Source organism: Rhamphochromis sp. 'chilingali' (genome assembly GCF_963969265.1).
Source record: "Rhamphochromis sp. 'chilingali' genome assembly, chromosome: 22".
In the NCBI taxonomy this organism is placed as follows: Eukaryota; Metazoa; Chordata; class Actinopteri; order Cichliformes; family Cichlidae; genus Rhamphochromis; species Rhamphochromis sp. 'chilingali'.
The window spans coordinates 17,360,269-17,377,007 of record NC_137950.1 but is presented as its reverse complement, the minus strand read 5'-3'; the positions used below and the strand labels follow the sequence as shown (position 1 = coordinate 17,377,007).

The 16,739-nt window shown below is 42.5% G+C and overlaps 1 protein-coding gene across 1 annotated transcript; it reads right to left on the bottom strand.

Annotated features, from left to right (window-relative positions):
• Positions 1 to 8,042: 8,042 nt before the first annotated feature.
• Positions 8,043 to 13,317, bottom strand: LOC308391066 (histone H1-like). Its single transcript, XM_080873501.1, has 2 exons — positions 10,878 to 13,317; positions 8,043 to 10,778 (listed from the first exon to the last, which is right to left on the bottom strand). The coding sequence occupies exon 1, from the start codon at positions 13,068 to 13,070 to the stop codon at positions 12,594 to 12,596; it is 477 nt and encodes a 158-aa protein (XP_080729627.1). The 5' UTR covers positions 13,071 to 13,317; the 3' UTR covers positions 8,043 to 10,778; positions 10,878 to 12,593.
• Positions 13,318 to 16,739: the final 3,422 nt, after the last annotated feature.

The window sequence follows — 16,739 nt, the reverse complement described above, 5'->3', positions numbered from 1 at the left end:
GATAAACACCTTTATCACACTGGCTCTGACTGTTGTGATTCCTGCTTAGGATTAGTATGGTTTCTCATCTGGCAGCAGCAACTGAAATATAAATAAGTTGAAAATAAAAAGAGGGGTTAAAAGGCAGTCATTGCTTTCCCATTCTCAATCCCCCAACTGCTTGTTAAAGATAGAGGCAAGCATACAAAATGTTATCACTGTAAAGACCATTGCAGTTAAAAGAAGATTGTTATTTTCATCTGCAGAACTTCACATTTGGTATTATGGCTCTATTCTGGGAAGAGGAGCTGCAAAACCCCCATATAAAACAGGACAGAGCATGCATCTATGACAACAGATGGAACTGGAGTGAATGTGGGTTGCAAAGTGACATGCAGGGTACCGCATGGACAGGCTAAAGCAAGTGAAATGACACATCCTGCGTGGGATTAGCTGATTGGCTGAAAAACCTTGAACCTTGTCAACTCTTGCTCTCCTGTCTGAGGTTTAAAGCCCAAATTGAAAGATTTGTGTTAGAGAATTTGTAACTCTGTTTCCAAAATGTTTTAAAATTTTGAATAGTTCATAAAATGCAATAAGGATTAGGACTCTAGTGTGATGTCTAGTTTATTTACATAGCACCAAATCACAACAACAGTTGCCTCAAGGAGCTTTATATTATAAAGTAAAGCCCTCACAGTAATACAGAGAAAACCCCAACAATCAGATGATCCCCTATAAGCAAGCACTTGACAACAGTGGGAAGGGAAAACTCTATTTTAACAGCAAGAAACCACCAGCTGAACCAGGCTCAGGGAGGGGCTGCCATCTGCTGCGACTGGTAGGAGGTGAGGGGAGGAAAAAGGGACAGAAGACACACTGGAAAAGCACACTGTTGCCTAAAAGCATGAAGTTTCTGGGTTTGGATCCAGCATCTGGACATCTCCACACACTTCTGTGTGGAATTTGCATGTTTTTCTCATGTCTGCCTGGATTCTCGCCAGTTCTTCTGACTTCTGACCCAAGGTCTAGAGAAGTGCAATTATTGGGGTTAGGTTAATTGGTAATTCTAAAATTTCCCATAGGTGTGAATGTAAGTGTGAATGGTTGTCTGTCTCTCTGTATTAGCCCTGTGACAGAGTGGCGACACCACAACACTGAAGTGGAGAATCGGAAAAAGATGGATGGATGGATGGATAGATGGATGGATGGATATACACTAAGCTCAAAATATTGACTCTTGATTGAAAAATTAGATCAGTTTCTGAAAGCATTAAAAGACTAGCTAACAATGTGTTTTTGTATTCACATTAGATCAGACTATAAGACCTCAACTTGTGCGGTTGCTTTGTCATCAGTATTCCCATCTGCTTGTGGACTATGACAAATTACACCCTTCGATGCTTCAAAGAGCATAGTGACAAGCCCCCCTCTGACTCTTACCAACTGCCAGTATTTCTAGACTTGGATTGACACTTTAAATGAAATAACCATTGAACAAGTAGAGAAGACGCCATCTTTGTCTTCACAGAGGCATCTGTACTCACTGAGTGTTAGACAACAAAGAGCCATAGGGGGCCTTCTTGGGTGTCAGTGGGGGTTTTGGTGGTGTGGGGGAGTAAGACGCTCTGCTGAGAAATGTCACTTCTCTGTATCCAGCGTTTTATGCCACAAATGCAGCCAATGTGTCTTTGAGTGTCGTCAGCAGATGAAATGCCTCTGCTTTGTATGTTTTCAGTGTATTGAGTTCACAGTAGTAAAAAGAGAAGAAGGAGGAGGAATGTTGTGTGTGTGAATAACTGTGGGGACAACAGTGCTTGACAGATTTACTGGAGAGTAGGTTAGAGCCGTATGAGTAAAACCATAATTTGTGGACCTGCAATGCAGTTGCATCTAAACATAAAGACATCAGCAAACTAGCAACTGCGCAGACTCAGTGCAACACGAGTCTGAACTCTTTTCTCACTCACAAGTATTTAACAGCTTTGACTTTTTAAGACTTGGATGTAGCATAATCTTTTTTTGTAATAAATAAATAGTGTATGTGCATTGTATGTTTCCTTTCACTTAGTTGGGAAAAGTAACAGCAGGATGTTTACACCACACACTGTCATGAGCAAATTCAATCTGCAGCCAACTGATTGAGCAATTTGCTCAGCAATTGAGCACAATAGGCCGTCAACGTGTGGGAATGCTAATGTATATCATACACACAAGCAAAGAGTTGTAGAGAAAAAAAAGTGAAAGGTTCATTTGTCAGTAATGATGCAGGCGGCTGGTAAATGCAGTTGAAATGAGACCCACGGCTTGAAAATTTTCCAATATTTAAAAATAAAATAAAATATATATATATATGTATATATATATATATATATATATATATATATATATATATATATATATATATATATATATACAGTGGGGCAAAAAAGTATTTAGTCAGCCACCGATTGTGCAAGTTCCCCCACTTAAAATGATGACAGAGGTCAGTAATTTGCACCAGAGGTACACTTCAACTGTGAGAGACAGAATGTGAAAAAAAAATCCATGAATTCACATGGTAGGATTTGTAAAGAATTTATTCGTAAATCAGGGTGGAAAATAAGTATTTGGTCACCTCAAACAAGGAAAATCTCTGGCTCTCACAGACCTGTAACGTCTTCTGTACGAAGCTTTTCTGTCCCCCACTCGTTACCTGTATGAATGGCACCTGTTTGAACTCATCATCTGTATAAAAGACACCTGTCCACAGCCTCAAACAGTCAGACTCCAAACTCCGCCATGGCCAAGACCAAAGAGCTTTCGAAGGACACCAGGAAAAGTATTGTAGACCTGCACCAGACTGGGAAGAGTGAATCTACAATAGGCAAGCAGCTTGGTGTGAAAAAATCAACTGTGGGAGCAATCATCAGAAAATGGAAGACATACAAGACCACTGATAATCTCCCTCGATCTGGGGCTCCACGCAAGATCTCATCCCGTGGGGTCAAAATGATCATGAGAACGGTGAGCAAAGATCCCAGAACCACATGGGGGGACCTGGTGAATGACCTGCAGAGAGCTGGGACCAAAGTAACAAAGGTCACCATCAGTAACACACTACAACGGCAGGGAATCAAATCCCGCAGTGCCAGACGTGTTCTGCTGCTGAAGCCAGTGCATGTCCAGGCCCGTCTGAAGTTTGCCAGAGAGCACATGGATGATACAGCAGAGGATTGGGAGAATGTCATGTGGTCAGATGAAACCAAAGTAGAACTTTTTGGTATAAACTCAACTCGTCATGTTTGGAGGAAGAAGAATACTGAGTTGCATCCCAAGAACACCATACCTACTGTGAAGCATGGGGGTGGAAACATCATGCTATGGGGCTGTTTTTCTGCCAAGGGGACAGGACGACTGATCCGTGTTAAGGACAGAATGAATGGGGCCATGTATCGTGAGATTTTGAGCCAAAACCTCCTTCCATCAGTGAGAACTTTGAAGATGAAACGAGGCTGGGTCTTCCAACATGACAATGATCCAAAACACACCGCCCGGGCAACAAAGGAGTGGCTCCGTAAGAAGCATTTGAAAGTCCTGGAGTGGCCTAGCCAGTCTCCAGACCTCAACCCCATAGAAAATCTGTGGCGGGAGTTGAAAGTCCGTGTTGCTCGGCGACAGCCCCAAAACATCACTGCTCTCGAGAAGATCTGCATGGAGGAATGGGCCAAAATACCAGCTACTGTGTGTGCAAACCTGGTAAAGACCTATAGTAAATGTTCGACCTCTGTCATTGCCAACAAAGGTTATGTTACAAAGTATTGAGTTGTATTTTTGTTATTGACCAAATACTTATTTTCCACCCTGATTTACGAATAAATTCTTTACAAATCCTACCATGTGGATTCATGGAATTTTTTTTCACATTCTGTCTCTCACAGTTGAAGTGTACCTCTGGTGCAAATTACTGACCTCTGTCATCATTTTAGGTGGGGGAACTTGCACAATCGGTGGCTGACTAAATACTTTTTTGCCCCACTGTATGTATGTATGTGTATATATATATATAACATGTTAAGCTACAATGTTCATCTCTGATTGTCTTCACTACAAAACAAATTGCATGAATCCAAGAGCCATTCTTGTCCCAGCTTTTTGATTTATGTGTTTTGACTGGTTTCCGTGACACTCCATCTCAGATCTAGTACTTGAAAGTAAACTGAGAAGGAAAACAAAGGGGGCTCAGGCAGACAGAAGTAAAGACGCAGACAGAACACCATAAAAAAGGCGCGAACAAAGTGACGATAGCATATGCCATCTTTTACAAGTGTGGTGATTATATCGAGGCTCAGGTGTGGCGGTGAACAGATGAGAAAAGGCAGGTTTGCGGTGACAAGAAGGGGTTGTGTGCACAAGTTAAAAACATGTGGCAAGTAAAATATATTTTGCAAGTGACCTCTGATGCTTTTTCTCATTTTCCATATAGTTTTACAAAGTTGGACGCTTATAACCAAAGGTCAGCGTATGCACCAAAGCTCCGGATTTGGACTGCTCTAAAGAGCTGATCTCGCTGGTTTTTCCTACCCTTCAGTCACATGATGTCAAAGAGAGAAGAGAGAGGCATGCACCTCTGAATGTGAGCAAAGCAGATCCATTCATCTGTTGATTATACTTCCTGTTCATGAGGGGCAGCCAGCAGAAAGGAAGTTGGCTTAGAGGGAAAGGAGCTAGAATTTCAAATGGAGGATAGGCTGAGGGGCTGCGCTGAGGCCTGGTATAAGATAAATAAGGATTATTAAATGTGAATCATGCAGTCTAGTCTACTAAAGTTCAATAATAAAAAATATAGAGTTGGAAATGAGTCCACTTTAAACTGCTTTCAAAACTTACACGGTTTATGAATGCTAAAATATGCTTTTAATACTGAGATTCAGCAGATTTTTCAGTAATGCTGCACAATCACAACTGCTAAATAACTTTAGAAGTAGATATTTAAAGTGTGGGAATGTCTATGAGTCTTCACAGAAAATGAGTGGAATTTTGTATTTTCAAAGTGTAAGTCACAACTCTATTTTCCCGTCATCAGTATTGAAAATACTAAACATAATCGTTGTTCAGTGGGTGTAATTGAGTTGCTACAGAAGTGTGGTATTTAATGCAAGAACAACCATCTCAGAAACCCACTGAGGTGAGAGTCGGGATTTTGGTGCATATTCTACATTTTTCCCCCCATATCTATTATTTCCAAAGACAAACCGAACAGTTGTGCTGAAATTAAACATACTTTAGAATACAAATAAACATGAATAAACATGAGTCTGAATTTGTGCCTTCAGTCTGAGGAAAGTCGGATAGAAGGCACCGTTGGCTTTCTACTTGCGCTGCAGGGTCTGCCGGGACAGTGTAGAGTTTTGATATGAATACTGAGTGGGAAAACAAGAAACAAGACATCCAGGACACAAACACTGGAAGTTAGAATAGGTTATTGGGTGTACACACTCTCTGAAGGGATGAATAATGTAAAATAGGCTGGTTAGTTGTCAAAAGAACCTCCTCATAGATTTTTGGGTTACTGTTTTGTAAAAGAAAGACTTCATCAAGAGTTTTGGGCGAGCCACCTATTTATGAGCTCCTATTATTTTGCATCATTGCTTCTTTTTTCCGTTGTATTAATTGGGATTTCAGATGGAGAAGAAATGAGAGAACCATTACTGCATGTAGCCTGAGTGGCATGACAGGAGAGAGTAGCTAAACTAGGCTGTACTTTGATGGAGAGGAATACTGGATGTGCTCCATGGTGTTGTATTATTTAACTGTTTTGGGCATCTGCTGAAATGACCACTGACACAGAGTGGTAGGTGATGCTCTTGCCAGACATGTATTCACATAAATATGTGCCAAGTTGGAAGCAGTTTACAGATGTATCTTGCATTAGTGTAGCCTGAGAGAGATGGTGAGAAGAGATTGCAAGAGAAATGATGCAGAAGTGAAAAAACTCATATACAGTCTAATCACACTATTGGAAATGTCAGCACTATCCTGTTGATGACACTGAGTACAATTTATTTTTACTTTGGAAAACCAAATTTCAAAGAATCTTTTTTTTCTGTTGGAAAGGACAAAATACTTGATTTAACACCAGCCATTAAATGTCTGAACCAAAGGGGACCCGAGCTACAGGGATTATATTTGTCACGAAATCAACATGACACTAATTTGACCACCTGTGACACAGGCACCTCAAAGTCCAGAGCAAGTGGGGGGGGGGGGGGGGGGGGGGGGGGGGGGAACCCATCATCTGTGCTCTTGCCTGCACCATCATTTTATATCAAATTAAAAGGCCAGAGACTATGTCCTTCCACCAGAGTGTCAACCCCGCTTGTCAAAACCTAACAAGTCATTTGCTGAAGGTTATTGTTATTGTATGACATTTAATCCATGTCATGATATTAGCATAATTCCCTGACCCGTCTTCTTAACCTCCAGTCACCTTTAATTGGCCAGAGCTTTTCAATGCCCATGTTTCGTATTGCACTGTGTGTAAATCTCATTACTGTTATGGCTGTTGGATAGTGCTGCTAGGCATTAAAAAGACAGATACTCCCTATAAGCCACCAGAGAAATGGCAGTCAAAAAGCTCCCATTTGTGAGTGGTTACACTAACCTCAGAGCTTATAGTGTCTGTTGATCTCAGTGGTAATGTGAGTCTGGTTTGTGTGTACGATGCAGTATAGAACAATGGCAACAAAAACAAGCTATCAAGTGTGTGGCCATTAGGGTTGTCCTTGTGGAGCAGAAGTGATCAGTGATATGTGGACCCTGCAGCACCTCGCTGAGTGCTAACTGTGTGCTCCTGTCTTCTTTCACTAATAGTGTCTTGGCGATGACCCATGGTTGAACGGTCAGCTGCAGAGGTTGTCAGTTATGTTGACAGCCAGGGTGCAAGATGTGTTTTAAAGAGTTATTACTTCTTTAACTATGGACTGCATAGCTCTGGAAACAAGGTTACTTAAAGTCTCAAATATTAAGAGTGAGAAAGGAATGTGAAAAACCGTCTGGTAAGCTCTTTAATTTTCCATTAAATCATGATTTTCAGCCCACCCAGCAAGTTGAAAGGTCTGTGCCTGAATTCGTATTATCTGTTAACCCACATCTATGTAATGCATTATGTATCCTAGTCTACATGCAGTACCTTGCAAAAGTCGTGAATCACCCCTTAATCCTTTATTGAAGGATGGGTAAGAAGATTTCCTGGAAAATGAATTTGAGGTTAAAAAAAAGGGGTTGTACAATTTTAATGACTTTGAAATTCACTATTTGGTCTGACTACCTTTGTTCTTCAATATTTTGTGAACTCTCTTAGTCAAGGTTTTCTTGGAATGTCTTTAAGTAGTCTTCACAAATAGTTCTCTACACTCCTTAATGGACCTTTGAAGCTCTTCTTTGGATGTCGGTTTCTTTTTGTTCTATTCTGTAGAGATGATCCTACACTGCTTCACTAATGTTGATGTCCAGGCTCTGAACAATCCAAGATTTTTCCATTATATATTTTTTTCAATTCAGGTGTGTTTTTACTGCGCTGACAGTATTTTTGGGGTCGCTGTCAAACTAAAAAAAAAGGGAAGCTGCTAATCAGACACTTTTCAAATTGTATGGTGCACGGTGGGTCAATATCTGATGGTTTCTGTGTTCATAGTTCCATCGATTTTGACAAGATCCCCAACACCACTGGCTGAAATGCAGCCCCAAAACGTGACAGAGCAGTCTTGACAGTCGTGACAGAGCCCCCTGCTGTACTCTTTGTACACATATGACTGTGTGGCCACTACCAGCTCCACTGTTAGGTTTGTAGCTTGAACCTATTCGCTGGAACGTTAAGACAATATAATTACACTGCTAAGCAAGACACAAATAGGCAAAGTTCTTCATGTTACTCGTGCACGGGAGAGAACCAGACAACCGCTTGACTCCAGTTGGTCTCGTCCGTTCTCCCGTATCACTGTCCTTTTATTGAGGTTACATGAATATGCATAAGTTCATTAACATATGACGTCTACATACACAAAGAGTACCTTGCCTGTGTGTGTGTGTGTGTGTGTGTGTGTGTGTGTGTGTGTGTGTGTGTGTGTGTGTGTGGACTGCTGATCAAAGGGTCAAACATCCTTGGTCAGGAAGAGGGTAGCCTCCCCCTCACCCTAGATGGTTCATCCTAGATAACACGGTGAGGAAGTCCTGCAGTTCATCTAAACAAAGAGCACTTAGACTAGAACAGACGCAACTACGTTAATCCTACCATAAAATAATAAGACACGGTATGACCTCTCATGCTCCCAAAGTGCTGTCTAATACACACAAAGTTTGCAGACTATCAAGGATCAAAACCTCTACCAATCTACAACTAATTACAAAACTCTAAGCATATATAAGTAAATATTTCTAAGCATAAATGACAATCAACAATACAAATCTAACATTTCCCCCCTTTTTGACCTTTATGCCTGAAAAGTTCCCAGGTATGAATACCTCATGTCTGACAGTTTCAATGCAAACATTTTTATACTCAGCATATGTCAAATCACCCTAAATTACTGTAAAAGTACACAGTTCAACAAATGTATTAGCAGTTATCCCATTCATTGAGCTCATCTCATGGCAAACTGCATCTTACGAGCAAACAAAGAAATTGTTAATTTAATAGTGAAAATAAAAAAGTAACATTTTCAAAAACATCTCAGCTTGGTAATGCTTCCTCCAGGTGTGCACATCACATGTCTTTCTGCAGAGTGGTTTGAGTTCTGCAGGGCGTCATGAATGTCTCTTCCAGTTGTTTCCATCGTTGTCCATAGGACCAGAGTCCAAATGTATGTAGAATAAACATTCAAACATACCAGTTGGTTTTGTTGTTTGTCAACATGGTTCTCAGCTATTTCCAAAGCTGCAGACCTCTCAGCACTCTAGTTTTATGGCCTCCCATTACCTCACTTCAGGCCTTCGTCCTGTGAGGGGGATATTTATGACTCCTTCATTGTCCTTCATTGTCCATACTCTGCAGAAAACACCTCTGTGGAAAGGGTGCAGGGTTGTCTTACTGCTATTATGATCCCAGCAGCCTTCAGAGTGTCATCGTATGCACAGTACAGTGGCACAGCGTTAGGTGATGTTCATAGGAAACTGCTGTTATCACCACCATAGCTTCTGGTTCCTGTGCTTTTCACAGAATCATGATGTCATCCTCGAACTCCTTCTACGCTGTCGATGGAGCTTGGCACGCTCCTCATCCCCTGAGTGTTTATGTTCCAACGCTGCTGAAGGTTTAAGGCAGAGCACGTCGTACACCTTAGTCGTCTTCCTCAGCGTCAATATTGAATCTTTCATTGTATTTAAAATCTTGCTGTGGGAAGTCTCCTCTTGATTTCCTGGAAGCTTAGTAGCACAGCTCTCTGTGTGATGTCTGCTGTGCTGAAGATGATCTCTGATCCTCCTGAAGCCTCTCTCCCATCTTGTGGACGATCCTCTCCTCTATTTTGCAGGCAGTTTCATGGTCCTTGCTGTGGCTCCAAGGTCTGATTTCATGATGGGCCCCAATCAGCTTGATCTTTGACCTCAACCACTGCCTGGTCCTGTCAGCTATGCGCTTCTCACTGGGCCTCTGAAGATTTCTCAGGAGATTACTGCTGCACCTGTATTTCCTTGCTAGGAAGACAAACTATTTGGAGAGTATGTCAACAATCATCAAACCACATTCTTTAGTTCAGTGAACTTCACTTATAGGCCATCAAAGCCTCATCTGAACATGGGTGCACCACTTGCATAGGTTTAATATTTGTAAATAAAACGGCTAATCACACAAATCACTGCAACAATAATAAAAAACATTGTTTAATGTTAATCCTTGGACCCCTCCTCCTGACGCATGGACACACCCATGCGTCAACTCACCAAACCTGGATTCCAGTCTTAAAGAAAAAGATTAGCTAGATCATATCCCAGGCAACATCAGGGCATCTCCTCCCCTGGAGCAGCACCACCCTGGACCTATAATCCTGCAATGAAAATGTTAGTGTGCTTTGCATATTAAGTTTGCTTAACACCCGGCTCTCCCAGGAGCCTGCATACACACCATCATGGCCTGGAAAACAAAATCTGGAAGTAAAATCAAACTCCATACCTGTAAACAATTGTATCATAAGGACAAGAAGCATTCAACATCAGCAAGACAAGTGTCATGTGCAGGTTTTCTCAAATCAGTAAACTACAATCATTTTCATAAGTCGCCTCAGACATGGATCATCCCATGTACTCAGGCAACATTAATGTAATCGGTGACTGCTCTTAAGCAAAGTCACTCCACTTATATATTACTATGGGCTCAAAAGTGGCCAGCTAATGAGCCCATATCAAACTATCCCAGAAACACTGTATCTCTTATTTGTTTTACTCATGTCACTTGTCCGTTCCAGCTGAATCTTCCACAGCATTCTCAAAGAAACTAACATTAGCAATACACATTGACTGTAGTCAGACAGAGGTCAGACACAGGTCAACAGGTTCCAGAGGTGCCATAAAAACACCATAAAGTCAACCCTAGCTGTGGAAAGAAGTAACACCAGTTCTCAACACAGGAAATTTCACACAGGTTATTCACATTATCAAAGTAACCTTCACATTTTCCCATCAACACAATGCAACAGCATCACCACTCATAACCTGTAAACACAGTTTTCCTCACACATAAACCCAGAAATCCTGTAGTAGGAAAAAACATCAACCAGTTGTCCTGGTATAAATCGCATCATCAATTCACATGAAGAACTGGCATGCTGTAAGAAAAGAAAATGCAAATATTAGCGCTTGCGCAGGCGTATGCATACTTTGTCACAGTTATCTCTGTGAGCAACTCAAGCCTATGAATAACACACCTGATAAATGCACAGACACAGAAAATGGCATTTAAAAGGTTAAATCATCATGCAACCTCGAGTGTTGCTGTCATCTTTCTGCTCCTGTAAAAGGAAACACATGGGTTCATCTGCACCTTTGTCAGGTGGGGGTTAGCTTCACACAATCATGTTCAGTCAGTCAGTCAGTTATTTTAAAATTCTTACTCATTCACTCAGTGGTTCCTTCTTTTGCTAATTGTGGAAATTATCATCGCATTCGTTTCCACGCTCAGCAAAACGACGTTATTTCAAAAAGAAAAATAATTTAGACTGGATTTCCTCGTTGAATCCTTTTTGGGGGGGACTCTCATTTCCTAATTGTCCCAAATAAGTGGCTTTCTCCTGAACCCATTTTAAATGTGGAGAAACTCACTTGCAACAATTTTCTTGACGACGTGTAACGCTTTCAATTCCCGACTTGCAGATCTGCTCAAAGAAAAGAAATTCACAAGCAAAAATCAGTGCTTGTTCAAAAATGAAAAATAAAAAATAACAGAGATTATCAAACCAAACTCTCAGTGCACTGTGAAAGTATCAAAATAAAAAGGCCTTGTTAAGTCATGACACAAACTCCTCATCATCTTCACAACAGGAGAAGAATCATCAGCTAGATTCACTCCAAACCAACCATCAGCTGCACCACTCACAACATAAGCCTAATGTCTTCTTTAACTTATGAGTTTAATCACCAGGTCTGTGTTCTTCACTCATTTAGGCCACAGATCTATTTTATTCAATTTTCCTTTTTTCCCTTCATCATAAAACATGTGACATGCTGTCATGCACTTCACAAAAGACGTTTGTTCTGATGTATTCAGAGTTGTGTATCTAAATACAGGATTCACTCGCACATCAAAACAGGAAACTCAGTGTTTTAGAGTCTCCACTCAACACACAACAACTCCAACACATCTCATTCACTCGTACTAGAATTCAGTCACCTTTCATTAATCTAAAACCGATCAACTAATTTGCATATCAACTATTAACCCACTAAGTTGACAGGACGACAGAAAAGCATGTTCAAAATAGTATCACAAAAGACAATTTCCCTCATACAGTAAATTACATGTGCTGCCTCAATCAAGCAGGAAGCTTCTCCCAATTTACCATTTTAACAACTAAATTTATTGTCTGATCACTGGTTGGTCAAACCAGGATCTTTTTTCCCACAAAAGTTAAACTGTTGTCCTGCAACCTGGAGAGTCAATTTTTTGCATTGGATAAATTCAGTATTTAATAACAAGTGTCTGCTAAATTGACACTATTTTAACACTGATGAAAGATAACAAGCTAATTTTCATTGCATGTGTTTGTGTTATTAGGCAGGTCTAATGCATGTCTGTGGAGCTGCATCTCCAGCAGAGCATGTTCTTAAAGCTGCCTTTCCTACACACTTCTCTGCTATTATTTAATCATTTCTTAACTAATGTGCTATGAGTCTTCATGAGTCATTTTGTGTTTGGAATTGTTAGTAGGGTTAATGCATGTTCTGCTTGTGTGTGTGTGATTTTGTATATGTTTCTATTTTCGCAATGTTTCAGACTCCGTCTCAATTTTCCAACTTAAGCAGTCAGTTTTCTTTTCCCCAGGTTTGCTAACCCAAATTTTGATTTCCCACATTAAATAATTCCTATGTGTTCTCACCTAGTCTTCTCACTCTGTTGTCCTCTCACTCTTTTGTCCTCTCCCACTTCAACAGTCCCGGCAGTTCTCCTTCAGCTTTGTCCTGTCTAGTAGCTGAAGTGCTGCTGCTGCCTTCTTGGGCGACTTCTTAGCAGCTGCTGCCGGTTTCTTGGCTTTGGCCGCGGCGGGCTTCTTGGCTTTGCTCTCAGTAGCCTTGTTCATCTTGAAGGATCCGGAGGTCCTGGTGCCCTTGGTCTGCACCAGAGTGCCCTTCGCCACCAGGCTCTTGATGGCGGTCTTGACACGGGCCTTGTTCTTGTCCACATCGTAGCCTCCGGCAGCCAGAGCCTTCTTGAGAGCGGCCACGGACAGGCCGTTGCGCTCCTTGGAAGCGGCCACGGCTTTCACAATCAGCTCGCCCACGCTGAGGCTGACCTTCTTGGGCTTGGAAGTCATCGTCTTCTTCTTCTTGGCCTGAACCTCGGTGCAGGGCGTGTTTATGATGGAGCCTTTCCCACCACAGCGCTGGCACGTTGAACGCATCATGAAGGGTCCATTTCTTTCATGTCGCTAGCCGCATGTGGCTTGCCCGAGTCACTCAGTCCTTTTTGAGCATTTCAACATGCTGCCGCCGCAGACCCTGGCCTCAGATCCAGCAAGTTTAGCGCGCTGATCTCCAAAAAAGTCCCGAAGGCCAGAAAGACGTCAAATAAGTGTCTCGTGCTGAGAACTCAAACAAAAACTCCTCTTCACGCTGCCATCTTGCTCGCCCCTCCGTGAAATTCAACTAATCAGACAGGAAGATGGGTTTGCTTTCTTCTTCTGCTGCTGTTTATCCACATTGCTGCTGCTTTGCTGGGACTTTTTGTGCTCAGGACTTGCTGCTGTCTCTTTATCATGGAGCTGCATTCCTTATCTTCAGGGAGGAGTGAGCTCGCTTGTGAGGTTGAGAAACACATGGCACTGTAAATAAGTCAGCCAGAAACTTGGCCTGCATGTTTCCAATGATGTTAAACTATAACTTTCTTCCGACCGCTGCATGTGGAAAATTGATTCAGGTCTGCTTTTCACCTGAAAGTGACAAACTAAGACATTTCATTATTATCATCACTGCTTAATCAACACACATCTCTCTCTCTCTCTGTTTTTGTGAACAATCCTTTCTTAAAAGCAGAAAATGAAATTATAGTTGTTTTTTTGGTTGATCAACACAAAACCTTTTTCCTATGATTATTTTTCTTTTTCACTCTTTTTTTTTTCTTCTTCACAATAGCTGGTGGTCTGCAAAATCACCGCTCTCACTCACAATCAGAGGCAATCACTTTTGCACAGTGCACAAAAACACTGTGATGTCAGACACATTCACACTCACTTTTTCATCTGCATAAATAAACCATATGGCTGGAGATATGTGCCATGGTGATCCATAGGCATGATCACACGTTTATTTAATTATTTCCAACCCAACAAAACAAATAAACAAAAACATGATGCTGATGCTACACACACACACGAGTCAAGGTGCAGAAAAACTGCTCATGGAAACGCTGCACACTCTCTGTTTCCCTCTCTTTGAGTAGTTCTCAGACAGCTCTTGATCTGATAATGTGTAGCTTGCTCATCAGCTCAAAAAACAAAAACAAAACTGCAACGCGACATCACACAGTAGTTGCATGCTCTGCCCACAGTGGCAAAGTCTTACACTTACATATTCAACACAGCTTCTCCATCATGTATTTTTAGATGTTTCATACAGGGTTGAGCATATTAGTTGTTTTCACAGATGTGCTCTATATCTCAACAATGGCTCATAACAAGACGACAGTCTTCCACACAGGTCAAGTGCCTCTATGCACTTCATTAGTTTAAATATTTACCTATATCACTTCACCTCACATGTCATTGTACTGAATTTAAGCAACCACAAGCTTAATGTAGATGACTTTTAACAACTATCCACCTCAATGGTTTGGCACACAGGCTGTTAACATTTTGTGTCAGGAAGGGGTGGGGGGAAAGCCACCCACCAGAGCACAGCTGCTGATGTGGGCTGGCCTTTTCCACACACTCTTCAAGGCTGGTGTGTTTTCTGAAAACTTCTAACATTTGAATCTCTTCCATTTATAAGCCTGCGATTAACCGCACGGCTCAGGTCCGCGTGAAACCCGCGCGACCGCATTCGCGTGCACCCACGCAGCTGTGGAGCCTTCGCTCTCTCTCTTTTATACATAAATACTTTGTGCTGCCAGGAGCAAAGTCCAGCACAAACGTCTTTCTCCCTCTAACTCACTCTTGGTTGCTTAGAAACCCATGATAACAACAACAGTCGGTGTTACAGACCACGTGTTCTGCTCCGCACACACTCACACAACAACAACAACAAAAACGACGACGACGACAACAATGACAACAACACAAAATAGGCCTACTCCGGACTCACACCGGACCGCTCGGGACCCTGACCCAGTTGTGGGACGCTCACCCACTCGCGCGACAAAACCCAATGAAGGGACGCTCGGGACACACACCCAGGGCGATTTCAAAACCGGACACTCACCGGACGCTTGGGACCCTTGGGCGATTTAACCAAAACTTCTTTTTCGGGACACTAACCCAGTTATCGCTCCACAAAGCAGCGAACTTCTCAACGCCTCACAAAATGGCGGAGACTGCACAACGACACGGTTATAGAGTCGGCCTCTTTAAACTTACTTGGCGTTGCTTAGCGTGTAATATCAGCCTGAATCCCGCCGATCGCCATTCATCGAGGAGAAAGACAGACAGCGAATCCACAGGAACTTCCTGGCTGACGTCAGTCTTTCAGCGTGCCTCCCCCCCCTCGGTGAATGCGATCCCAGGGAGCCGGCATCGAAGGACCAATTAATGTTAGGTTTGTAGCTTGAACCTATTCGCTGGAACGTTAAGACAATATAATTACACTGCTAAGCAAGACACAAATAGGCAAAGTTCTTCATGTTACTCGTGCACGGGAGAGAACCAGACAACCGCTTGACTCCAGTTGGTCTCGTCCGTTCTCCCGTATCACTGTCCTTTTATTGAGGTTACATGAATATGCATAAGTTCATTAACATATGACGTCTACATACACAAAGAGTACCTTGCCTGTGTGTGTGTGTGTGTGTGTGTGTGTGGACTGCTGATCAAAGGGTCAAACATCCTTGGTCAGGAAGAGGGTAGCCTCCCCCTCACCCTAGATGGTTCATCCTAGATAACACGGTGAGGAAGTCCTGCAGTTCATCTAAACAAAGAGCACTTAGACTAGAACAGACGCAACTACGTTAATCCTACCATAAAATAATAAGACACGGTATGACCTCTCATGCTCCCAAAGTGCTGTCTAATACACACAAAGTTTGCAGACTATCAAGGATCAAAACCTCTACCAATCTACAACTAATTACAAAACTCTAAGCATATATAAGTAAATATTTCTAAGCATAAATGACAATCAACAATACAAATCTAACATCCACCACCATCATCAAGTTTGCTGACGACACCGTTGTGGTGGGCCTGATCTCTGATAACAACGAGACGGCCTACCTGAAGGAGATTAGGAATCTGGAGAACTGGTGCCAGAGGAACAACCTCCTTCTAAACGTCAGTAAGACAAAGGAGCTGATAGTGGACTTCAGCACTAAGCAGGAGAGGAACTACCAGACCCCCGTCATCAACGAGTGCCCAGTGGAGAGAGTGGACAGCTTCAAATACCTCGGAGTTCACATCACGCAGGACCTGTCATGGTCCTGTCACATCAACACCGTGGTGAAAAAGGCCCGACAGCGTCTCTACCACCTCAGACGCTTGAGAGACTTCCAACTGCCCTCCAAGGTGCTCAGGAACTTTTACTCGTGCACCATAGAGAGCATCCTGGCGGGAAACATCTTAACCTGGTTCGGGAACAGCACCATGCAGGACAGACGAGCTCTACAGAGGGTTGTGCGGTCAGCTGAGCGCACCATCCGCTCCGAGCTCCCTGACCTGCACTCAATCTACAGCAGGCGGTGCTGGACCAAGGCCAGGAAGATCGTGAAGGACCTCAGGCATCCCAACAACAGACTGTTCTCTCTGTTGAGGTCAGGAAAGCGATTCTGCTCCCTGAAGACCAACACAGAGAGACTGAGGAGGAGCTTCTTCCCGCAGGCGATACGGTCTCTCAATCACACCACCACACAGTACTGACCCACACATATG